Genomic DNA, 27304 nt, shown 5'->3' with positions numbered 1-27304 from the left:
TTGTTAAACATGGCCGTCTCCACATCCACAGTATTGTAAGACTCCATCTCACAGTAGAATTAGATCTTGTGTGTTCCAAGATTAGTTTACCACAACTTGGCTTGTGGTGACGAAGCCTAAACACGGTGATGTTTGCTTCTGTAATTAAGCTCTCTTGTCAGCCAAATGACTGAGAAGACTGCAGGACTCATTGTAGTCTTTAAATGATGCGCCTACATTTAACTCAAAGGGCAGCTTGTGCTAAGGGAAAGAAGCTTTGTTTATTGTTCTCATCCCACCACAGGCCTCGCTCAGAGAAACACTATAAATTGGGGCTAAAGCAAATTGTTCAACGCGACACCGAGAAATGGACCGAAGCTGAAAAATCAGATGACTCTCATTGCTACAGGCGCGCTGTAAAATATACTTAAAGACGCCCGAGGATCACTGATGACACTTCAGCTGAGAAAGGATTGCTGTGTGCAAAAACATGGCTGCCTGCTGGTGGTGCTTTGTTGCGATCCAACGGGATTCGGGGCTATGATTTAAATAATGAGATCGACAAAAGGGGGAGGCAAATGAGTAATCAGGAGCAAAGCAGCCGTGCAGGCAGACATCTTCCCTGCAGCACAGACAGCCATCTACGGTGGAGACGAGCTTCCTTCTCCAAAGACAAGCAGATAAATTAAAGTATGATGCTGTGATAATTAAAGAGGCAAGATAACCCCTCCATTAAATGAACCTGATCAGAGCTCTGCTCCTTAGAGCGCTTGTTCCTTTAATAAGGTGTTTTTATTTAAGACAAAGGTTGCAGTAGGGTAGCCCTAAGCAATGCAGGTGTCACACTGCTCTGCAGCAGGAAATGAGCACCTTGAGGCTCCATGATTCATAACCTGGATGAAATTTCATCTAAACCTTATCTAAATGTGAATCGAAGAGAATGATCACTGCAGGCAGGGTACTACACTTCAGTTTATGTGAGGGATGTGTGCGACTTCTCGGCATACTTAGTTGGTTAAATGAAAGCACAGGATCAGATACATGTCAGATCTAACATGTTATCCAGTCACTCGCCACTACTCACTGCTGCAGCTCTCACACACTCTGAGGGGAAGTTACAAACGAGTAAGGTGGAAGCTAACACAGACGACAGCTTGATGGTTCTGCAGTACTTTGATCCACGGATCAGCTCTTGTACTTCACGCAGGCTGCGTCAGAGCAAAGTGCCGTATAAGCACTTGACAAAAGTATTCTGCGCTCACGTGTGGATGTGCTAGCTGTAAATGATTTATGCACGCTTCAAAGTGCCACACATCTTGTCTTGTGTTGACAGTGTTTAACACGTCTGTTAGATTTTGCTCAATTCTGGTGGATTTCTATTTTCTTACTAGACTAGTTTCCTCTTGTTTAACCCTTTATCACAGAAGTATCATACAGGACATCTGGCCTCATTTTATAACTCAGGCTGAAAAAAAATGCTACTTTGATACCCCAACAATCCTGTAAAGCTCAGCTTCTCCCCAAACAGTTTTTTTCTACCTTAAACAGTAACGGCATTAAAGTCATTTATAGAGCGCTCGTAAAATGGGCCAACTGCCAGAACCATGATAAATACAGGCTGGGTTAAATGGAAACATCTCCAGTGGTTGACCTGTTTAACCAGGATGCAGGGTGGATAAAAACATATCACCTCTCTAGTCTTTGAAATGTTTGACTAAAAACTGCAGTGTTTGAAGAACTGCCACATGTCTTTATCATGAGTGGAACACCCACAAACAAGTCTGCCTCACATTCAATCATACTCTGTCCCTCCCTCCGATTACTAAATCCATTTAGTAATTGGCTCTGCGGCTGCTCCCTAATAACATCATGGCAGCGGGACTCTGCTTCGTGGAGTGGTTGGCCACACCCGTGGCACGGGGGAAGATTTACAGCCTGCGCTGTGCGTTGTTTGTCTTCATATCGGACTGCTGAACACTGTGTGGCACGAGCTGCTGCTTACCACACAAACCGGTGTTGGACCGTTACATCAGCAGTAATTTGTTAGATGACGAGGAGGGCTGCATTCATTCCCCTCCAATAAAAATTTATCATCCCCGAGGGACCATCAGCGAGGAAAACACCATGACTAATGTGGGAACATGGGCAGCTGAGTGGGCAGCATAAAGGTGATGAAAAAAAAGACCCTGATAGCTCAAAGGCTACCACATCTACTTCTCTGAGTGCATTTATATAGCACTGAATGCCCTTGATCTGTCCTCTGATTTCCAACAGGGCAATTTCTTTCCTTTTGCTTCAAGCAGAGTTAACCTCTGCTCCTTCCTCCTTTCTCCACCTCTGTGCCTCTTTCTCAAACACTAATTTGCTGCATGTAGAGCCCTAACACGACAAGCATCTCTGGCAGCAGTGACGGGAGCTCATCAGTGACGTATGCGATCGCGAAGCATCCATACTCCACCGCCACCATTTTTGTCTTCACTACGCCACAGCTAGAGACGGCAGAGCAAGCAGGAGAACCCGGCTCGGCGTCACGTGACCGTGTACTACGTGTCCAGCGCGCGCGCGTACGACTCCCTTCCCCCCACCTTTAAGTCCACATCATACACAGCAATATATCGGCAAATGAACACATGCTCTGCATTCTAATGACATGCTGTTTCTCCAGTGCAATCATCCGTGCACACACAAAAGCACCTATAAGGGGAATGCACAGTGTGCTGCAGTCTCCTATTGGGCGGTTTTCATGCTAGACACCAGCACTCAAGTCTCAATGCAAAACAAGAGAAAGGCAAGAAATTGGTAAATATTCATGCACACAACCTAGGACATATGCTACTAGCACACACACTGCTGCATGTGTAGGTAATATAATGTTCAAAGATCCAACAGTGATTTCCACTTCCTGTGTTTTGACACAAATATTTTCCCTCACATGCTACATGCTGTATGCAATCAGCATCAAACAGCAGGTGCACATATAACACGTACACACAATTTAATGAGTGTCCAGACACAAGACCTTTATGAAAAACAGAGACATGCACATACTATAAAGTGAGCAGGTAGCTATACTCATGCACATTGCAAACATGCTTAACAAGTTTAAGCTTGATGCTGGTGATGTACTGCTGACACAACAGGCTTCATCTTCATTGACAAAGCCATCTTTCTGGTAACTTTAAGAGTGCGATTACGAGGTTAAAGAGAACGGAAAGGATGAGTTACAAGAAAGAGTCCCTGCTGTGTTTAATGTAACTCAATTTTGCAAAAAAACAAAAAAACAACCCCAAACCCTCCAGCTCAATAGAGAAGTGGCCTCAAATTACATAGATTGATGTCACTCTGTGAACCAGCATTTGCTGTTTGTCTGATAAGTGAAATCTGCTTTGGATGGAATTAAATCAACTGAGTAACACTGCATAAATTGAGAGCCCCAATGTGTTTGAGTGTGTGTGCGGCAGCAACAGGAGGAGAGTGTGTCTGATGTGGCAGTTAATGTGTCTGTTGAGCTCTCCCCCACTCTGCCGATGGTAGGCCTGAATTACGGAGTGAGTGAGGTAGGAAAAGGGCAAAATCTAATTAAAGCTGAAATTTATGGCCCTGTCAAAGCACATCACATTTACTAAAGCAGACATGCACATACACACACTTAACAAAGCATGCCCACAAGGGTACAAGGGGCTGTCAGAAGAGCCAATCGTGACTAATAGTTATACTTCTCTCATGGGGATTCATGGAGATTTACTGCAGGAGGAGGCTTCTCTGGACTACACATCCAATGCATGAGCACATGCACCAATAGCACTGAATATCGCATCTTATAGATGCCTATAATTACAACCTCAGCTCAGTCTTTTGAACAAAGTGTTCACGTTACCTACTCAGGCTATTAGCTAAAGATTTAGCTTGGCATGCTTACAAATAATAATGATAATAATAATAATGATAATAATAATGATAATAATAACAGAGAATGTGTTAAGAATTCAATGTAAAACATGGATTGACATGAAGTCACGCTGGATAATAAATGGATTTCACCCTGCCAGCTCTGCGGTACAAAGCCTTTGTAATGACTGATGGAGGCGAAGTGGGAACAGAGCAGCCTTTAAATGTCTGAAATGGCAAATCTGGCCTCAAACCGTGACATGGTTGATGTGTGTGGAGGTGGGGCGGTTAGCTAATAATGCTGTGCTGGATTAATGTAACAATATCCACCCTCTATAATGCTAATTGTGTGACACAGACTGAACAGCGGATGTCTGCACGAGCACTATGGTTGACAGGAAAGAGTGAAACGTGTGAGTTTATTTCCACTTCCAATCTCTAGCAGTGAGTCATTGGTAACCTTACTTTTACAAAGCAACGAATTAGCACTTAGCTGACCTGAGTGTACCTGAGATATCAGCTTAACAGATGCATTTTTAAAATTTCTTTCAACTGGAACAGGAGGCTAATAACAACGATTAGCTAACCTGTTACTAAATTCAAGCAAAATTCAATTTTAGAAAAGCGGAAAAAAAACATTTTAGCCATTGGATGAAATTTTAAAAAGTAAAGAAGAGGCGGGATACGTGCAACTGTGTTGCGAGTCTTGATAATAAATCGTTCGCCCATAGTTTGGGCACTTTACAGTGTCCCAGCTAGCAACACACAATCCCACAAAGACAATAATCTGAGAAGGATCGGGCAGTGTAAGCGAGTAAATAAAAATCATCCAGCATCTAATAATCATCAGTCAGTGCCCAATAATTAATAAATGTTAAATTCATAGTTAATTCGCTTTTACTATTACCAATCAATAAATTCTATATAATGTTATGTTTGGTGCCCAATAAAAGGAGGGAACGACAAGATTCGGATTACTTTGGGACATATAACATTGTCTGTGCTGTGTATTGATATACTCTGTGTTTGTTGTTGGTTTGTGATAAAGGTTTCATTATTCATCAGTGAGCCTGACCTCACACCCAGGCCACGAAACACTAGCTGGTTAGTCAAAGCTGCTGGCGTGTTAGAGATACCCACAAGGCGTTAGTCCTGTGATCAGTGTGTCAATTTACTGTTTATTATTCATGGGGTATATAGAGTGTTACAGATTTCTAAAGCTAATGTAAAATTATTATTACATGTTTTAAAGTGTTATGTGATGCACAACTAAAACACCTGCGAGTGAGTTTCATCTGCATAGATAAATTGCTGATTAAACACTGGTAATGAACTAACTACTGAATACAGCCCTAACCCTGATAGTGCTCATGTGTGTTTAATGGTTTTATATTTACAAGGAGTGGAGACTGATGCACAATGGTGGGACGTGACGGAGCCGGTCGGTATAACAGAAATGAAATCATCAGAGCAGTTCATAAACACTGCACATGAGTATTGTGTACCGCAATATAGATTATCAAAGTGCCCTTGTGTAACTCGTTTTAATAAGATGTTTGTACATCAACCATTGCATAAAGCTGTAATCTGAGTGTAATCTCATCAATCCAACTGTTACCTGTGGCACAGGGAGAGTGAGAGAATGGACGGGGGTGGGGGTGGGGAGGATCTAAAACACTTTGCGGGTCAGGTGGGAGAAAGTGGTTGGCAAACCAGTGTGTGCTGGGAAGGAAAATGTTAGTATAGTGAATAGTATTAATACAATATATAACATACTGTCAGTGATTTAACAGGGGAGCTAGCTACAAACAAAATCGAGCTTTCCTCGGTCATATAAGGACCATCTTCGGGAGCGGGTATAGCTCACCGTAAGGCTATTATGGCTCTGCACTTTCTCCCAGCTTTCTTGTCTTCCCTCTGCTGTCCAATATAAAGAAAAGGCTTTAAAAAGGCTGTCTTCCATTCTGTTACAGCAGCAGATGTGTGTCTGAAAAGCATTTTTAATGTCAGCAATTATGATATTTGACTGTTTATAATTCCTTAATTTGCTATTGAAGAAACGTAATAAAGAGGTTTATCTGGATCATTCAGGTAAGGAAATCCAATGAAGTTGATTCTGTTCATCTGGATGTTGAGTGAACAGACCCTTCTGCTGTTGAGGAAGCAGCTTAGCTGGTCTTTCTTGTTATTAACCTTTCTAAATATACTGTTACCGCCGTCATGTTAGCACAAAGTTGCAAAAAGCAGTGGGCTAGCTTAGCCTAGCCTAAAGAATATGAGAAAGAAACATCTAACCCCGACCTGATCTAATGCTTTCTAAGCCCACTAAGCACTTTGTGTCTAGTTTGAACTCTTTTAAGATGCTATTTTTGGACACTTGCTTTTTGGGTGGATTAAAAACATGTTATAACAAGATACTGTAATTAGTGAACTTCAGAGGAGTTAGTGGCCAAGAATGGTTATTACCTCTAAACTGAGCTAGGCTAGCTATTTACTTCCTTTTAATTTGATATCTTTCCAATTTACTATTTTCTGAAATGTCCAACTTTTAGCATCTTCCTGTGAATGCTTACATGGTCGATCTCTCAGAGGCTATTTGTTTACTCCAAATAGTGCAATCTCTTTGAGATGGTGTTTCGAACTCAACAATGGGTCTACACACAGACATACCAACAAGATGACATAACACGACAGGGAAAAAAAGGAGGCTTTGCATGAACAAAACAAACAAAGTCAAAGACGAGGCAGAAGGATCAGCTATTCAAAGAGCAGCTTGAGTCCCAAAGGCTCCTCTGCCCAATCATGATCATCGCGGCGTCAGACAAAGGCCTCCTTCAGCCTCCTCGCTTGGTCTGTTGCCAAGTCACCTCAGGATTCGGCACCATGCACACAGCGTGACTCAGGTGAGGAACACATGTTGATCTGATTTCCACATAAACATAGTGTCACAGCACACACTGCCACACAGAAAGAGCGCAAAAATAAATAAATAAATAAATAAATAAAAAAACACCCCCAGAAAAATATCTTGTTCTTCGTTTCATCTTCCCAACGCTCATCCTCCTCTCTCTAAATCCCTCCCCAAACTTGTTTTATTAATAATGCTGTATAATGATGAAAGCCTGCAAGGCATTACTCTAAGGCTTGTTCTGACATTGCCTCGTTGCTGGCCTACTTATGCCCGGCCCCTGTGAGCCTGTATGTGGGGGACCATTGTCCCCGATTCCCCCAGGGTGCTCTTTCTTAAACAGCGCCCTCTTTGAACCTGTAGCCAAGTGAAAGCCTTTTGAACTAACTGCTTCTCACTTGGCACTGAAGAGATTTGTAGTGCTTAGCTCAGTCCCTGCAACTCTTATCAGTTTGGTCATATAGTTGCATTTGCAGCTGTTCTGAAGCAAATTTTGAAATTTGGTAGCAGTTTTCAAAAGGAAGAAAAGAACACTGAACATTTTTGCCTGGAGGAGTCTGCGTCTGCGTTATAGATAGCAGCCTGTGCTATCTACAAACGCACAGAAAGTATCTTTGTGTGTGCTTGTATGTGTAAACAGATTCACACACTTGAGCACGGCTGAGGCTTCAATCCAACGCAAATGTCACACCTACCTGGTTGTCTTGGAAACGGGGGGCTTATCAGGTTTGGGTGAGGCAACAGAGCCGGGCTTGGTGGAGGCAGGCTTGGGAGCTGGAGACAGGACAGGAGAGCAGAGGAGGGGAAAAAAGCAAAAAAAAGAAAAAGAAAAAGACAGCAGTGTAAAACAATAAGAACATTATTATATGCTGTAGTAAAGAAGTTTATAATAATAATAATTTTCCTCAGATATAGGTCAGGCAGACAGCTTTTATCCAGTGTGTCACAAGGATCTAGGGCAAAAACATTTATAGTTTAGCAGGAGTCACTGTAGCATGTCTAATATGTGAGCTGAATTCATCTGACGAGCAGCTATATGCATATCATCACATTACAATGAGCACTCCTCATTAGAGCTTTGAAAACATTTGCTAGAATGCTAGAATTATATTTGTCTTTTCACGCTGATCTTGATGACATTTTCACCAACCTGGGGGCTTTTTAGCTGCTGCTGCTGCAGCGGTATTGGATTTGACACCATTAGCATTTGTGGATGGGGTCTTTTTGGCTGCTGTCGTTCCGGTGGTTGACTTTGCGCCGTTGGTGGCAGGAGCGGCCCCTGTGGCTTTCTTCTCAGACACTTTAGCCAATGTTTTGGAGGCTGGGGCGCCGGCAGTTCCTGTTGGTTTTTTCGACGAAGCTGAGGTCAGGGTGCTCTTTTTGTCCGCTGCAGGCGTGGTCTTCTTAGCAACACCGTTGGTCTGAGGTTTGGACACACCATTTGCGACGCGGCTCTGCGATGTGTTGGGCCGTGAGCCGGTTGCAGCCTTGCTTTGAGTGGTGTTGCCGGGTTTCGTCTTGGTCGCGGTCTTGTTGGTACTCTTGGCTTTGGGGTCTCCCGAGGTCTTGTTGTTGGTCTTGGCAGCTGGGGTTTCCTTGGCCTGGTCTCCCTGTGGTTTTTCCTGATCTCCTTCACCCCCCAGCTGCTGTGGCATCACCTCTGCCACCCCGCTGGCTGCCTGATTGGGCTCCTGGTCCCCGGGTGGTGCGCCATCATTCACGGGATTGGATTCCAATGTTTCCATTGGCTCCAGCGCTGCCGTGGCAACCCCATCCGGCTTCATCTCCCCTCGAATGGCCGTGGTCTGACACTGCAAGGCAGGGCTGACTGGGGTAAGTTGCGCGGGACGGCCACAGGTCAAGATGCGTTCTGCAGATGTTAAGGGTTAGTCTGGAAGGAGAGAATACACAGAGAAGCTCAGTTAGTCAGCAGCAAGACCAGACATGAAAAGCTCTCGCTGCTATCAATAGATGGAGGCCCAGGAATGTTGGTACCCTCAGGAAACAGATAAAGGATAAGCTTATATCTTCTAAGAGCTTCAGCACCACACATTCAGAAATACTTTTACATAAGTATCAGAGAGGTGGAATAAAACTGTAAATGTGCAGAAATAGAACAGTATGTCTCATTAAAGTATATAAGGGGGGACTAAACTTCTACAGAATATGAAAAACAGACAAAATTAGTACCAACTAATAGCAAAATGTGCATGAAGTCTCAGGAGTTATAGAGGGAAGGACAGAACAACATGTTTACTGCCGAAACAACACATTCTACTAATAGCCTTCATTCATTTCAAAGGCAGCTGCACTGCAGTTGCAAACGGTCCCCTCTGTGGCACGAAAAAGCTCAGTGACACACTTGGCCAGTGTTGCTGTGATGGTTTTTTCTTACTGCAAAAGACATCAAAGTCACTAGTGTGGAAGACTAGTTTTCTAGGATAGTACATTTAAGGGAGTGCAAAAAAAAGTTTATCATGCAGATTTGCATGCACACACACAAATGTACAAGCCACCTGCAATAAATGTTAAGACAGTCAGCTTTTATAATGGAGGAGAAAAGTCAACACAGCCTGCTTCCCGCTACCGGGCTAAAATGGTTATAAAAAGAAAAGTAGCACGAGGTGGGAGAAAGACTTGGATGTGTTTGCTAACTGGGTCAAGGCAAGTACAATAAACCCAATAAGCCCAAAGGCAGGCGGCAGTTTGACTGATGGTATGCAAACAGAGCAGTCTAAGACATAAATGAACATGAAGCATATGAGGCCTGAAAAAGGTCACAATCTACAATAAAATAGGTCCACATATCTAGTTTTTCCCCTGCTACTTTTGCAGGGATGGATCAGCAGAAAAGGACAGACCTTCACAAGTTTAAGAGCGGGGTGGGTTGGGAAAAGCAGGAAACTGGCCTGCTGAAGTTTACAAACAGAGCAAGGAGCCGGCTGCGAGGAAGGCTAAGCAGTGAGACAAACGCTTAGGCAATACAGAGGCCGGCCCAGAGGAAGAGGCTTGGCCTGTAGAGCATGGGAACAGAAAGAGAAGGTGGGAGAGAGAAAGGGAGAAAAGAGATGGGGAGAAAAGAAAAAAAACGCAAGACAAAATGAGATCACTATTGGCTTATGTTTGCTGGTATGACGTTAGGACCCAGACATCAGTAGTCATCCCAGTTTCCACTGATCTAAACTTGTATGCGCACACTCACTCTCCTATTTCGAGACGAGAGGACAGACTTCATCTTTATGCCGATGGCTTCCTGGAACAATTCCCTCACTCACTTCATCTTTCCTTCCCTCATCTTCGGTCATCCACTACTCATCCCCTAAACTCAATCTCAAATGTCAAAAGGCCTTCTTTCTTTCTCTATTGATCCTTCCTTTCTCCCAACCATACCCCCCATCCACCCACTCCCCTTCAATTTCCTTCCTCCCCCCAACTGCTCCCTCTCTCCCTCCATCCCCTCTGTTCTCTGTTTGGTTTTGCACAGATGGCCGGAGCAGCTGAGCAAGGCCAGAGGGGGAAGGAGAAAAGGATCCGTGTATCCCAAACAACACATAAGAACAGATACACACAGCTAGTGCAACAGGCCACTGCTCAAAACAAGCAAACAGGCTGAGAGGGAGCTGACGGGTAGCTGCTGGGAGGGACTCATGGTCACAGGAAGGTTTTTAAATGCCACGAAATGTGGGTGGTTGGTCACAGATTTTACCAGAAGGGCAGGGTGGGTGATGAACAGGGAACGGAGCAAGGTCTGAAGCAAAAGATTTGGGTTTCATCATCTGCACTTGTCTTATTCAACATTTTAGGAAAAACCCTAATCTGCTTTTTTTGCCTAAGATTAGATTTTAGGGATGATTCATAAAAGTGGATGTGGATGTGCAGTATTCAAATGCCAGGCTAAGAGTTTTTGGGGTTTTTTTGCAAAGCTGACAGAGCAGACTGGCTGCAAGATCCAGTTAGATAGTCAGAGTTATGCTACATGGCGGTTGGGGGGTCAAGCCATGAACAACATATTTGCAAACGTGTGCAATAAACTTGTGATCTTGTTGCCTCTGAAATGGTTGCTTTGAAGACGGGGACCAGGCCTGTAACCACTCATAGTTGGCTTCCATCTTCAAAGTGACTTTGGTACGTCAAGATGGCAATAAGACAACAAAAAGACAGAAAAGTCAGTCTGCTATCAGTTTACAATTGAACGGAGTCAAGCGGACACAATCTGTTTGCAATAATATGGTGATAACTGTGTTAAATCAGCAAAAATTGCAAATCCTTTCTCATCTGCATATACAATCTTTCTCATTTAAAACTTTTATTCAGACTCCAGCAAGAACTCTATAGATTTGAAACAGAAATCCCACCACAAATAGAGTCTGCATAAAAAATATATGTGCTTGGCAACCTTGCTTTATAGTCAGTGTACAACACAACAAGTTGGCAACCAGTTTCCAGTTGTTCCGCTCATAGCCACAGACTGTGCCAAAACAGATTGCAATATGTTGTTAATATGTCTGTGTTAATAATTAAGTCAGGTGACCGGTGGAATTTCCTTACAACCAAAAGTGGTATTAGGGGCGTCGAACTGTAAACTTCTGGGCACCTAACATCTATTTCTTTGAAGAAACAACCATCTGATGTTATTTATTCTAAATCCTGCTCCACCAGGTGAAAAGTTTTCTATAGCAATATAACGTGTGGGGCTAAGAGTAGCAAGACAATACACTTTGCACTGAACACTTCCACATTTTGTTCAACAACAAAACAAAACCTCATTCAAGTTTTCCCACTTCTAACCTTGGGCAGTTCCTTTGTTAACAGAAAGCCATGTGATCAGCTTTGTATATCTAGAGTTTCATTACCCAAACGTCAAGGCTTCATTTCAGAGTTAAGTCCATGAGTAAGTACAGAGCTAAAGTAGTCACAGCTAGTTTAGATATATCTGACAAAACAACCAGACATATCAAAGACAAGTGAATGTTTAAGTCTTCAGGTAATGACATCAGGTTCTTTATTAAATTGTTATATGAGAGCAGTTATTTTAGACCATTTTATTTTCAATTTAAGATTGTAGGTGACCTACAACATGACATACTACACGAAGAATCAGCAAGAAAACACTCCCTAGTAACAATTTTAGTAACAAAGTAACAAAATATTTGTTTAAAAAAAGTAAAAGACAAAAGCCTGTGTATAAAAAAAAATCAGTTCAATTCAAATTGAGTTCTAGTCAGCCACCTCAAGGTATATTGGGAGGTAAAGATCCTAAATAATACAGAAAACATCCCAACAAACAGATGACCTGCTATGAGCAAGCACTTGGCAAAAGTGGGAAGGAAAAACTCCCTTTTAACAGGAAGAAACGTCCAACAGAACCAGACTCGGGAAGGGTTACGATGCTCGGCCACTTGGGTTACGGTGAAGGAGAAATGACCCCAAGAGTGCAAATCAGCAAAAAACATCCAATCATAAACTTAAAATGAGATCCAGACCGATACATCTTTAGGCGAATATCAGCCTACTAAAAGATAATGATATCAGAATTTTTCACCTACAAAATTGGTGAAGATATTTTCTCCAAAATATAGTCAGGCTCTAATTAAAATTGTCACTCTTGGCTCACTAATGACAGATGAGAAATATATAAAACATAAAGGGACAGAAGAAACATATTGTAAAAACAATAAGCCACAATGCAGGATCTTGACACTCTAATCCCTTTAGCATTTTATTCAAACTCACCACCCTGGTACTCCTTAATCTTTAATACAAATCTGGAATAGCTATTAACACTGTGACCTAACGTGACACCAAAGTGAACCAGGAAATAAGACTGTATCTAATCACTACTCCCTCCTCCTCTCTGTTTCTCAGACTCTGGTGTGCAGTTTATGTTTGGCTGCCGCTCTTCCCACAGCAGACTACAGCATCTGGCCATGATCTTCAATTCACTGCTCCTCTCCAAATTGTGTGTGCGTGTTATAGAGGGAGATAAATCCTGAGTGCATGTTCACAGCCACAGGAACATTTCTCTTTCTCCTGCAAGTTTCCAGATAGCTGTGAGATTGTACTCACAGCTATCTGGCTCTTTGGCTCACACACCCTCCCTGCGTCATCAGGACCATCAGTCAATGGTAGGCATAAACAGGCTGGAAACCAATGCAAGAATGTATGTTTTCTCCCCCCATTCGCTCTCAGAGAAACTGACGGAGTGAGGCATCCAGGCCACATTAATACACTATCGTGATTCCAGAAGCTAAATAAACAGAACTGAAGTTTAAGAGTTCATGTTTAGTTTGCTGCCAAAATGAAATTGCCTCCTGGACCTTTAATACTCCAGTATCCTGTTAGTGTTTTGCTTTTTATTTGACCTGTCTTTTCATCAGCCTTTTCTTGCCACGTTCCTCCCCCTTAAACTCCTTGGCTTCAGTTTTTTCGGTTGTTTTTGGACTATTTTAAGAAATATGAACTCATTTATAAACTACAGTGTGCACTTTCCCATATTTAAGCCCTTGAGCTTAAACATTTCTGCTATACAGTCTTCCTCAATGTGTTCCAACAGCTTTACTATCCTAAATTTCAACCTTAATTAACGTGTCTTTCCCAACTGAAACATCTTCATTGCACTAATGCTATTACAGGTTTTCATTAAGCCTAATTAAATGAAAAGCAGTTATAATTTTCCTGTTGCTGTGGGGGCAACATTTTAAAGGCTAAGCGTGATAAATGAGCATTTTCAGACCTTGTAAAATAATGTTACAAAACACTGGACAGCTGTTTTCTACAAGCTGGGTATAATAGTTGATTTCCATACGGTCTGGTCCTTTTTTTATTTATCTACGGAGGATCTTATTAAGAACACCTCCTTTCCAACTTCATGCTTTACATTTCCTCCGATGACACACATTTGTACAGCTGTGAGGCATAATTCTGGCATTCTCTGAGCAGCCTTACTAAAGCAACTAGGAATTATTTTTTTTGTTTCACTGGCACTTTAACTATAGCAGCTGGAGATGGTTTTACATTCAGAGAGCTACAATGAGATTACAATAATCTCTCTTACATTATATAATGACGGACTTGCTTTTTCCCCTCCTGCAAACAGTGTAAGTCTTAAACCTATATCTTCTATGTTGAGTTTATCAGGTAGAGCATTCTCTAGGTAAAACTGCCCCTAACACTTGTGCTGCTGTGCCAAGAACCCACACCGTCTGTGAAATCTTACATAATACACAAGCAGGCATTTTTATCCCACATGGGACAGAATGTATTCAATGACCTGAGATGTAATGTCTTTAGATTTGAGACAGATGGCTTCGTCAGCTCCATTTCAAAAATGTTTCACATTAGACACAGTGCACTGTGTGAAATGTTTACACCATAAAACAGTTAAATCTGAGGAGACTTTCTGGTCAAACTACCTCAGAAGAAGCAGCTGCTTCTCAGCTGCCCTGACCTTCCGTGGCCTGAGCAGCACACGAGTGCGGGCGAGGGATCTGCTGCAGAAGAACTACTTCCTTCACAAAGAGTGGGTTAGATCAGCTGCTGGCTGTGTCTAACTTTGTTTACATAAAAGGTTAATTTTTCTTATTTACCTAAATAAGGCATCTGTTACAATTGATAGCAATATATACCCAAGGGAGATTTTGTTAGGTACACCTGTTCAGCTGCTGAGTAATCCAATCACATTGCAGCAACCAGCCGGCAGTTCTTTGGGTAAAAATGCCTCGTTGATGTCAGAGGTCAGAGGAGAATGGACAGACTGCTTTGAACTGACAGGAAGGCAGCAATAACTTAAATAACCACTTGTTATAAACAAGGTGAGCAGAAGAGCATCTCTGAACACATCGAGCTTTGAAGCAGATGGGCTACAGCAGCAGAAGACCACACCGGGTTAGAATATAACAGATTTAAACCAACAAATGCTCAAATGTAAAGACTAAACAAGGAAACAAGGATGAGTCTTTTTAAAGGGTTAATTTAGCTGCTTGGCTTGTTGCACTCGTGACCCTTTTTCATCAGTGCTGAAACAACAGCTCCTCTGAAGAAACAAATATGCAGTGAAGCAGGGATGTTAAATCCATTTTACACGGTGGGCCACATCCTGGCTGAACTCCCCTTTCTGTCAGTGTAAAGAAATCTAACTACACATTTAGCTGAGATGTCTTAATATAAGAAAAATATGTCATCTCAACAGTGTTTCTTAGTTTCTCGACATGAAAAGAAACAGTGCTGCAGTAAATGAAAGAAATGTGACTTCAGCTGTAAGAAATGAATGTGTAAAATTACAGAAACAGATGAAGAGAAAGCTGAAAATGTCCTATTGGGGTTTTGTTTTTTTACAGTTAACCAAAAAAGGTTAAGAGTTAAGTTAACAGCTGCCGACAGAGGATGAACATACATCTCCACCCTCTATGTCTGAGTGATTATCTCACAGCAAACATTAAATGTCCACCCTCTGTGTTTTCAGCATTGTTGACTTTGTAAAAATGTGATTGTCGGCCTCTGCAGTGGGTCATATGCTCGCAGCGTCCAAGCGGCGTCCAAGCGGCGTCCTACACCGAATTCCCTGCGAGCCTCAATGATGAGCTGCGCAGTAACTGAGAACAAAAGAAACCCACACAAATACAAAGACAAATGCACTGGTTCAAGCGTGGAATCAGCAAAGACCAAAAATGGACTCCTTTTTTTCCCTCCCTCCCATCGTCACCCTCACACACACACAGCTCACATTCTTTGTGTGATAACCATTCACTGGACGAGAGGCGGGGTCCACCCTGGCCGTCCATCACATACAGGCGGTGTGATAACCCCTGTGTCAGATTCATGGCCATGTTTAAAGTTCAGCTACTACAGTCCAAAATCCCTCATATAGTTTTCTGTGTACTGCGAGTGTGTGTGTGTATATAAACACAGAATGTTGCCAACGCTGTTATCAGCTGGTGTTTTTGAAGCTGATCTCGTTTTTGGGGCCTTGTGTCTACACCCAGCCTCTTGCAAGTTTGCCGTCATGCAAACTGTGATATTTGTTTATGTTGTTTATTTGGTTTTTTTATTACACTTAATAAGCCTTAAGCTCATGATGGGCCAGCCAGCTCTGCAAGGTGAGATCATCCTCCTAGGCATCATCCCTTCCTAATTCCCACACTGGGACATAAACAAAACGTGTGTGTGAGGGTGTGCGTATATGTGTGTGTTCTCACTTGTGCGTGTATCCCAGCCACGCTACAGTGTTTAGACCAAAGCTGTCAGTACTGGAAGGCATCCAACTCTGCTGAGGGATCGAAGCTTTTCTGACTGTCTAGACACAAAAATGGCATTTGTGAATAATCAGGTCATCAGCATAGTTAAACGGAAACCCGGTATTTCAACCCCACCCCCCACCCCTATCTTTGTGCTTTTTTTCCATCGACTACGATCTACTACAGTGTGTATGTGTGTATATATCAGCTGTGCTTATTGGGAACACAGCAGCTTACATTTAAAGACTGAAGAGGGAAAGAGAGAGATGTTCTTAATCACAGCAGGGTTGCTTTGATTCATTATGCAGATTAAAATTAATAAGATGCAGCGTCGCTTATAAGCTAAATGATAAGCGAATGTCAACTGTGCTCCAGCACTGTGGTCTGCCTTCACATCTAATTGCAGACTTTTGGCCTATTCTACACAAAAAGACTAAAATCAAAGTGTGACACCCCCACCCACACCCACCCCCTTCCCCATCCCACCTTTACCAAAGCCGACCAACTGCCCGAGAGCGTGTATGAGTAGCTGTGGTGGAAAGACAAGTCTGCTTTCACAGTGCACAACTGTGTACACACACATATGCATTCTGTGAGCCTTCTTCTCTCCTCGGGGTGTACTCTAAATAGTAGTCAAAGGGAGGGATTGTGGGGGGAGGAAGCAGTGATGGTGATGAGTGCAGTGGGGGTGGGGTAGGGGAGACACAAGAAAAGATGCAAGAAGAAAAAGCGAGCTTGTGTGGATGATGTAGCACGCTGCTAACGCTGACACGCACTTGCCTGAGCTTGATGGAATCATTCGAGGCATAACTAATGTCTCTTTAAGAGGATAGATGGTTCAAGCTGTAATCTATGTGATTAATCAATCTTTTAATTTATTTCATTTTTAGCATTTACTTTCTCTATGAAGATGAATATAATTTCAGTATCTTTGCTTTATGCCGCTTACTTAACTTTATGTTTAGAACAGCCTAAAGAGCGGTAAGAGAACTATTAGTCAAAGATTTGGAGAAAGTAGAAAACAATCAATGAAATCTGCAGTTTTTATGTTTAGTAACTATTAAATTATTGTGAATTATGGTCTCAGCATTAACCAAAATAATCCTCAATGTGATTTTGGTGGCAAAGCAAAGCAGCTCTGGTGAGCAGTGAGAGGACGGGACATTGGTGGGTCAGGGCTAGTTTTTAATGAGCATACGGTGGCCTTTGACCCTGGATTTGACCTGCTTTTATCTCCATAAACACAAGATAAAGGAGAGTGCTGTGTGCTCTTTAACACCCCTCCTGCCTCTGCCAACTGCAGATTTACTGTTGCATTTATAAAATCAAGTAAATTCATATTCATATTTTCAATGATGCCACACAGTTTGGCTGTCAATCTAACGTTGTCTTCTGTTCTGCATTTCACATTCAATGGCATAAAAGCTCCAAACTTCTGTCTTCAAAGCGCGCAAGTCTGCAGAGCTGCTTGAATAATTTACGGCTAACTTGCCTGCAGCCTCACTGCTCATGGGTGAGCGGGCTGATGCAGACTTGACGCAGCTTTACTTGTGACTGAGACCAGAAATTATCGAATGAGGTTGACCGTAGGCATGGAATTACGGTTACGTATAACTCCTGCTCTCTGAAAAAACAAAGAAGGGGGGGAGAATGACACATTCAAGATGCCACACGCTGGCACGGTGCCTCAGATTGTCCATTTAACCTAGTCTAAATTACAACAAGTAGCCTCAGTCAGCTCTCCATCCCCAATCACGAACACTGGGCTCCATTTACTGGATTTATCTTTGAAATGGATATTTGCATGATCCTCCATAAAACCCATGAATGTCTTTCTAGCTTTTCCAAACTTTTTTAGAAAACATTTTTTATACCATTCAAAGTTAAAATGGTTCAAGAGACTTAGGTTGTGTCTGTAGTAGAGTGTAGTTCTAAACTACAAATATGGAAAAAACAAATCTCCAATAATCAGCTGCCTCTCCAGTAAGCCTCTGATCCTGCAGGTGTACCACAGTCCAGGACTGCAGCTGGAGACAGCGGTCTCCGTTTTGCTCTGCAGTCTTGGTAAGCTCAGTGTAGGGACACGTGAACAAGTTCTCCACCTGCTGCAGGTTCTCTAATGGAGTGGCCACTAAGCTCTTGAGGACTACCACTGCCACCTGCGGCCCAGGACAATGTACTTGGAATCTGACCAGGGGAGACTATCTGGAGCGGCGCCTTGAATGACACAGAGGATCGCCACAACAGAGACTGCTCAGCCAAGAGGGGATAACTACTGGGTAGAAGCGAATGAAGATTCAGAAAAAGAGCGTGGCCATTCTTTTGCTTGCAAGAAAAATACTAAAGTGAATCTGCAAATATATCTGGGCTTATATGTGTGGGTAACACTGGTATATGTTTCTTTGTTGAAAAAAAAAATAATAATGCAAAATAAGAGGTAGAAGAACTCATTTATTAGTGGGATACAAATCACACCAGCCTTTATTTGAGTCCTCATAAGACAGGGATTCAATTGTGTACAAATAAAGCCCTGATACAGAATGTGGGTTTAAGATATGGAGAAGCGCAAATACATAGCAATGATGCTGAGGAGGCTGGCAGCGATGCACATCAGAGACATCTGACTGCTGAATGTTTCATCAACTCTCAGCCACGTCTTGGCAGAGTACTAACAACAGCAGCATCAGTCACTGATTCAGACCCAGAGATGAGATATTTCCTTAATTATACACTAACAGGTACTCTATAGTATCCTTTATGACTATAACTCAGTTGGCACACGGAAGTTAAAGTTTATATCACTTCATCGCTGCAGCCACAGACTCACGCCTGTGCCACTTAGTGGGCTGGTTTTGTTGCATGTGACTGCCTCTTCCGCAGCTTCAGCACTGAACATAATGGCTGGCAGCTCATCCATGAGATAAGAGACTGATTAATACCAAACAAATCCCCATGTGCATGATGAGGATGTGCATAAGGATGAAGGAAATAAACTGATAGGTATGCGATGTAGTGGCTGCGTGACACGCCGATAAATCCAGCTAGATGGCTGTGAGTGGCGCCGCTACCTTAATGCTAATCGCAGCTTTCTCTCCCCCCCCCCCCCCTCCCCCCTCAAACACCCCCAACATGAGGTCAGGAAAACCGCCTCTGTCCCACACACAAATAAAGTGCAAACAAAGCCTGCCGCTCTCCATGGCATTCCCCACAGACCGTGGGAGGGATGAGTGAGCAGGGAGAGAGAGACAGAGTGAGGAGACAGCCAAACGGGAGGAGGGAGACACAGTGAGCTTCCAAAAAAGTCTTCTGCAAAGTGAGAAATCTGGCTGATAATGCAACTTTGTTTCTTTTTTAACTCCTCTCTTCTTTTAACATTTTTTGTATTCCCAAAACTCCAAAACTAGATCACATTATATGTGTTTTGATTGTGATTGTCCAGCTGGTTGTGGACATTACAGGCTCTGTAACCCTTTATTCTATTTACCAACCTGTCACGGAACAAATTTATATCCTTGTCAGTGGTAAGTGCTTCAAATTTGACCCACTTAACATCTCCAACATTTAGTTCCCTTGTACCTGCTACAAGTTGCTGACTTTCATTAGCATTTCATGGCAGCACTCTTACTCTTTTCCTGTGTGCACACAAGATCCAAGAGAGCACTATTATGCATTTTCCTTTTGATCTAAGAGTCGTGTACTTTACTACCTTAAGTCTGATTTATGTTGTAGCCTGGCATCTTTACGTTCCACTTTCCTTTGATGATGTTTACACCCTTGCTAGGCATTAAAATATCTAGCATTTTTCTCCCAGACATCACATGGAAAATGTACCCAAATGGATGGAAATACGATTAAAAGAGAAATATTTTAAGGACGTGGATGCCATCAGTTCTCCAGACCTACCTCTTATAGATGGCACGACCAAAGCGAACATAAACATCTACTGCCTTCTTTGCTCCTTGTCAAGTGAACTCCTTAATGGTGTATAGTATAGTCATTCCTACCGAATGATTTCCAGTTGTTCCCTGGGCTGCTCAGTAAGACAAAGTGAGGCATGAGAAATACCCTGCAAGTCTTTTTTCTACTTTTCTTGGCTGAGAGGGAGCAGCAGATTGTGTGACAGTCACCTGGATCACAGAAACATGTGATCAGAAAGGCTGGCACTAATCCTTAGGACTCTTCAGGGGCACTAAGATTTTACAATGTCATCAAGTGAGCAACTGAATTAAGAGTTTACAAGCCTATAAAAATATTTTGTTAATGTTGTAAATGTGATAAAAAAAAAATATAATAACAACTACTGAACAATTTTAAAGCAAAGGGTAAAGAATAATAATGCGCACAATATGTCCATGCTGTATAGTAAAAAACCCCACCCACACCAAAGAAAAGAGATAAAACATATACACAGTATGCAAACACTTGAAGCCTTTGGTTCTCATAGTGTGGTGTGGTACAGGGAAACTCAGCACCCTGGGGACAGGAAGATTAACACATGACAGAGCTCATTAGCATCTCTCTTTGTCCAGGGTTAATCTTGAACAGTTAGCTTCAACTGTCCACAAACTGTCCACAGAAACAGAGAGAGGGGCAAGGAAGGCAGGCAAGAAAGAACAAGGAAGGAATATGAAGCAGTTAAAGGGGCCGTAGTATGTCCCAGAAAGTAGACAATACTGTGTGGAGCCAAGGCTAGAGGGGCAATCAGCCCCACAACAATAAGGGTGGAGACAGAGCCCAACTACAAACAACGGCCCCAATGGCGAAGGCCCTACTCCAGTCTGGCTAAGCTCCACCGCCTGCAGGGGCAACCAGCAGGGCAGCGCAGAGCTCCACTGTGTGGATATCGATCGCACAGGAGAAAGTGGGGAGCCAAGCAGGCAACTCCACAGATGGCCAGGGCAGTGAAGGAGACAGAAACAGACAGAGGAAGTGCATTAGTGAGGCAGGTTCCTCTGATGCTGTTAGCGCTTCCCCCTGGGAGATAAGAGAGATGTTGATGACATGGTTTTAGAGAGGACAGCTTTAAAAAAAAAAAAAAAGAAAAGAAAAGAAAGACACAGAGAGAGACGGGGGACCTAACAGAGAATCTAAAGCTAATTTGTAACTTGAAGAGCTGCTGGATCATCTCCATAATGGGCCGTCTGCCCACAAACAAGCTCCTCTCAGGGGGTAAATGAGATCAGGCCAGCCCAGGACCAGCTGGTGGCTTGGATCAATGACACCAGATAGACCAGATACAGAGACAGGGGAAGAGACCAGAACCGAGGCATCTGGAGAGAAGGGCAGAAACGCTGCTGCCCAAGAGGCTCTGGTGCTCTCTTGAGATTCACAGAGGGGGGACACGGACATCCGCACGCAATGTACAACCGGAACGTCTCTGTCCTTAAGAGGATTATGCCGTCACGTTTTAAGTGGAACGTGGCACGTTCCAGATGGAATCTGATCTCTTGCAGGATGGCAGACAGGTTGCATGGTCAGGCTGATCTGCACCTACAAAATACATCCTTCTGAGAAGCACACATCTGGCCTTAAAACGGCACATCTGTCCAGGACAGAGACACTTATTTGAGCAATTCATAGGAAGTTGGTGATTTATGTTAGAGCAAAGAATGAAAAAGGCAAAGCAAGATTTATGTCAACAGGGTAAACTGATATGACTGAGAAATAAATTGGCTGTTACAGCTGCTTATGGTAAGCACCAGTGTCAGGCCCAAATGCCTATCATTCCTGTTGAGCCTGCGGTGAGGGTAGGCTGGCTAGACACTAATATAATCTTGACCAGTTTAGCCACAAACACACGGCAATGGCGATGTATGGACGACGACATTGACTCCATTATCTCAGAGCCAAAATTGTTAGAGGAGATTGGATGACTAAGGATAGAGCAACCATCAGTCTGGACCAATTTTTTAACTATATCGGTGACCAGATTGCACCAAAACGCAAAAAAAAAAAAAAATCAAGGCGCCACAAACACAATGTGCAATGACAAATCTGGTCTTGAAGCCTAGCAACAGGGCTGTGAACCATGTCCATTATCCAGCCTCCCACCAGAGGAATTCAGAGAGCCCAAACACAGCAAATTACTGCAGCTGCTGGCAAATACAGTCTCAAAACCACGTCGCCAGTTGCCAACTGCATGCCCTGACAACTGCGACGCCACCAACCAAGGCTGCTATCAAGGCTAGAGCAGCTAGACGACAGCAAAGTCTATCTCTTCTTTGTCCTCACTGTGAAAATTCAATGCGGTGCCCGTGGCGGTTTCCTCAAACCTCAATCAGCCAGCAAACAAAAGGAAATGCAGCCAAACATACTGTTTCTGTTGGTGTTTTGATAATCTCCAAACAAGAAGCTATTGTGCAGCTGTTGCCATGGATTAAAAGAGAGCTGTGGGGCGATAGTGGTAATTTCTAATGACGCCATAAAGTGCAAGGGCCATGGGTTCAGGCTGAAAAAAGCTCGATGACCAGAGGGCCAGTTTTGTCCTTGTCACTGCTGAGAAGTTCAGAGCTGGGGGGGTGTCATTCTGAGTCACACACCCACCAACACCAGGCCTTTGACTAAGGGCGAGCTGACACACAGGTCTATTAATGCAACAACCATCTCCCCCTCTCAAGACCGAGGCATGGGTCGAGAGGCCAGCTTAGGGCAAAATAGGTCATTAGAATTTAAATTGCCTTGAAACAAATTCTGATGAAAGAGCTTTTCTTTGAAAAAACTAAAACAGGTATGCATATTTCAGATATTTTAGGTATGTTTTGCACAGACAAATGCAGGGGGAGAGAAACAATTACTGCACAGTTTCTCTCAGTGAATCTGCAAGACCTAAGAAAGCATTTATAACATCCTTCTTTAAAAGATATGAGCTACAACCATTAAGTTAGCTAAGGAATCTCATTACCACATGGTTCCTGTTAATGGGGCTCTAGTATAAGTATGCTCATTCACAGTTCAAATTTATTTTGCTTTATTTATTTTTATTTATTTAGTTCATCCACTGTCTGAAAAAAGCTCTTTTAGCCATCTTCCCACTATCCAGATGTCTTTTGATTGGCTGCACCTGGCAAAACATAAGATGGGCGTGGTTTATTTGCCTGAGCATGACCATTTTAGGACTACCTGCTCTCACTGACATCATACAAAGCCGAGAGTAGAAAAAAAACAGTCTGAGACATTGTGATTAGTGTTACATATGGTGATTTTATCATTTAAAACTTTGGTCAGGTTTATTTTAAAGTGATTAAGTACAAATCTGAAGCAACTCTTCATTTCATTTAGTGGACACATAGTAGTAGTAGCGGTGCGGGCTATGGGAGACTATTTGAGACAGCGACACTTAGTCCTCGTGCACCGCTAACACTGTAGACACCCACACCCTTGATTCCAGCTCCAAAAGTAGACAAAAGACAGAGGGATAAATGTTAATTTTCTAAAAGATGCAATACAAACAAAGACAGAGAAGATACAACTAGAAAGAAAGTAGATAACTCCATCAGATATTTCCTAATTACAATGATCGGTTTCATTGTTTAGCTTCTGAAAAATCTCCCTCCGCACACACACACACAAACACAATGCCTCTGGCATTAATCTCCACCCTCCAAGTAATAATCTTTCTGAAACATCTTAAATAACTTCATAAAGCTGAGTGTGGTTTTCAATGGCAGATAAATTTAATTTCACATGATTGCATTAGGCTGCATGTCTGTCCTCCATTTGCCTGCCTCATCCCACTGACTCCATGAGTCAGCCATTCTCTCATCCACGCACCAGAGAGAGAACAAGGGGGGGCGGCAGACTCACGGATGGCTTAGCCCACCCCCTGACTTAAGAGTCCTGGAGGGTCTCCAAACCCCAAGCCTGAAAAGTGTCCGTATTAGTTGCCCTGGGATGGCGTTTCCTCACGGTCGATCGCTGCTCATTATTTGACCAAGCCGTGCCCCACCAAGGCCACAGAGCTCAAGACAATTTATGTCCCTTGTCTGAGCCACCGCTGGGGGAAAAGAATACACTTGTAGGCTGAGGATAAAGATTTTTAATGCTTGCATGTTTGCAGTTTATTAAACGCTCTTGGCAAGGCTTTGGGAACTGTCAGTGTTTTCTCCTCCCTATTGTTCAGCAGAGAGGGAGCTTAATCTGTCTTGCTGCACTCACTCACCCCCCCCCCCAAACAAAAAAAAGGAATCAGCGAGGGAGCCCCTCCAGCCTTATGCCACAATAGCTGATCACTTTTTGGAGACGAGGTGGTGGTGATGGTGGTGACATTAATCACCTCTGATTACATGCCAGCATGAGACTGTGCACAAACTCTCTCTGAGATTTACACTCTCCCTGCAGGATCTGCGCAGAGATTTGCTTTAACATGCTCCAAATACGCCCAAAGTTGGTCTGTTGAGTTAAAACGAAAGCTGCAAATTTATTAGCACGATATCTGCCAGCTTCTTTCCCCCCACTGAGACGGCTGAAACATTGCTCAGCAACTCACACTAGTTGGCTCATCACAGAACAATGGGCAACCGCGATGGAGGATGGAGAAGGAAGGAGAGGTCAGAAGAAGAGAAAGTTTAGAGGTTAAAAAGGTGGATAAACAGTCACACAGCGAGAGGAAACACTATGAAAATAAACAATAGCGTGGATTTAAAGGCATTTAGCTTTTTTTTCAGCTTTGGTCTAACAGGTCCTATGAGCACTTGAAGCTACCATGCAGCCTGCCACCGCCCCATCAAGCCCCTTTGCACGGGAATCAAAGTGACTGAAACGGAGCGGCTCGCCCTCAAAAATGATGAAGTGACACTAAAACAAACCCGTTTGTACATTTCCGACGCAAATCCAGTCACACAAAGAGCAAGCCGGATTCCACTGCGCTGCTTAGCGTTAATATAAAAAACACGAGTAATAACACAGTAAGCAGAGCAGACACTCCGTAACGGACGGCAGAAAATCATTTTAAATTGTGGCTTTTAATTAGCTAAACATGACTTATTGACTGACAATAGCATGCTAGCTAAAGCTAAAGAAATCTCGACCTTACCGGTTAGTGCAGCGACGAGCTAGCAAAATCCTCTCCAGCTACGCCCAAGTGTTAGCCGGTACACCCAGACTGGATCCTCGAGTCCGGCAAAAAATAACGACAGAAAGTGAGGATGGGAATTAAAAACGAAACCGGGAATGAGGGGCGGGAGAGCTGAGCAAATAGAGCCGAGACGTCAGACAAAAAAAAACTTCTAGGTCTCAAGCGTCGTTTTTCACAAGTGATGCGCGTTCCCTGGAAGGAAGAAAGGAGGAGAATGAGGCTTTGCTCCTCTCACACACACGATAGTAGACCGGTGAACGGATGGATGGACAGGCTGAGGAGAAGGCTGACGCCGCCTTCAGGTACCCCTGGAAAAAGTGGGAATTGGGAAAGGTTTCCGTATGAGAGACCCGCTATAAAAAATTAAGTAAATCTGTAAGTAAATCTATAGCAATTCGTAATATTTGACTGATACTGATAATGTGAAGGGATCGTTGAATTTTTGTTTCGTTTTTTGCCGTTTTACCGTCAGTTAATGCTACTTAATAAAATGAATACCATTTACATGTCTCGAAGAACAATAAACTACATAAAGCTTCAGTTTGCAGCAGGTTAGCAGGTAGACCATTTTTGACGATGGGTAACAAACAAAATCCACAAGCATCACCAAATAAATAAATAAATAAATAAATAATAAACACGTATTATTATTATTATCACTATTATTATTATTATTTTAAAATTTCAAGATAATCCTAGGACATTATCAAACCATAGATTCAGCCCAAGTGAGCTAGTTTATGTTATTTTACTTGTTATGCTCATTTTTAACTCCATGTTTTTATTCTTTGATAACTAGATCAACATAATTACAGCCATCCTCCTCAGGGAGCCTGCCCTAGCTGTCACAAGGTAGGTGGGTCCAATGCTGACACAGGGGAGAACTCCACAGAGAAAGGACTCCATCCCAGGACCTTGCTGTGAGGCATCAGTGTTAACCACTGCACCACCATGCAACCATGCAGTTATCTGATAATAAACCCAGTTTTTCTTATACCTGGCATCCCTTTTGAGTTCAGTCTGAAAAAGAGTTTTAGATTCATGTTAAAAAGTAGGTTTGAACAAGCAGGTGGGTGAGGCCTGCCTGAGATGACCATATTAGGATTACTCGCTCTCTATGACATCATAAAGAGTCATGAGCAGATAAGGCCTGTCTAAAACTGAGAATTTAAAAGACACTGAAGGCTGACACGTTGTCTCACAGGGATTATTGATACATATATTGGCTTTATTATTTGAAACTTTAAATTGTTTGATTATGAGGATTGACTATTTCAAGAGCAAACAAATGCAAAGCAAAAAAAATAAAAGATTTCCTGTAATGATGTTGATGAGATATAAAGTAATCAAACAGAATTAACAAAACTCCCACAGACCCACAGAAGACATGTCACGCCTGCTCTTAGCACTGAAACTGTATAATTCCACATTTATTGAGAAATAAGCATGGTGAAACACACGAAACAGGTGGTAGAGAGCCTGGACAGGTGGAGGTTTGGACTGGAGAGAAGAAGGATGAAAGGCGGTAGGATCCAGACAGAATACATGTGTGTGAATGAGATGGAGATGGACGGAAAGGTGAAGCTGCAAGGAGTAGAGATAGTGAGCATAGGTGAGTTTAAATACCTGGAATCAATCCAAGACAATGGACCGCGCACAAGAGAGGTGAAGAAGAGAGTCCAGGCAGGGTGGAGCAGTTGGAGATGAGTGTCGGGGGTGATTTGTGATAGAAGAATAGCAGCAAGAGTCAAAGGAGAAGTTTAAAAGTGAGTGAGTGGTAGTGAGACCTGGTATGATGAGTGGTTTGGAGACGGTGGTACTGATACAAAGACAGAAGGACGACTTGGAGGTGGCAGACCTGAAGATAGTGAGATCTTCCCTGGGAGTGAGCATCATAGTCAGGATTAGAAATGAGTACATCGCAGAGACAGCTCTTGTTGAGCAGTTTGGAGACAAAGTCAGGATGTTGAAGATGGATCTCCCAGGCAGGAAGAAAAGAGGAAAACTTCATAGGAGGTTGCTAGGGATATAGATGCTTCACTGTGACAACCCATAAAGGGAACAGCTGAAAGAAGAAGAAGATCAATTGGAAACTGCATCATGTTAAAAAAAAAAGTACTACTCTCTATCGTTCTGTGAGTCTGGGTCTTTCTGTGTTGCATGGCAACATCTAGCACATCCCGACACCACATGTTCACTGGGGGAAAAGAGGAACTTACACTC

At 42.9% G+C, this 27304-nt stretch overlaps 1 protein-coding gene across 3 annotated transcripts in view; it reads right to left on the bottom strand.

Annotated features, from left to right (window-relative positions):
* Positions 1–25359, bottom strand: part of prr36b (proline rich 36b) — a 39230-nt gene extending 13871 nt beyond the window's left edge. For 2 of the 3 annotated variants that reach the window (XM_086288380.1, XM_086288382.1), the window contains exons 1-3: positions 25040–25359; positions 7926–8666; positions 7471–7549 (exon numbers count right to left, since the gene is read on the bottom strand). In XM_086288380.1, coding sequence (XP_086144506.1) covers positions 7471–7549; positions 7926–8559 — 713 coding nt within the window. In that variant the 5' untranslated portion in view covers positions 8560–8666; positions 25040–25359. Of the gene's footprint in view, positions 1–7470; positions 7550–7925; positions 8667–19911; positions 20162–25039 lie in introns of those variants that run through there. The other variant, XM_086288381.1, reaches the window with a different exon arrangement.
* Positions 25360–27304: the final 1945 nt, after the last annotated feature.

The sequence above is a fragment of the Aulonocara sp. 'chitande type north' Nkhata Bay genome, linkage group LG4 (assembly GCF_057382095.1).
Source record: "Aulonocara sp. 'chitande type north' Nkhata Bay isolate Kocher_YH1m ecotype deep benthic linkage group LG4, A_spYH_male_GT1.1, whole genome shotgun sequence".
Classification (NCBI taxonomy): domain Eukaryota; kingdom Metazoa; phylum Chordata; class Actinopteri; order Cichliformes; family Cichlidae; genus Aulonocara; species Aulonocara sp. 'chitande type north' Nkhata Bay.
This window is presented reverse-complemented; position numbering and strand designations above follow the sequence as displayed.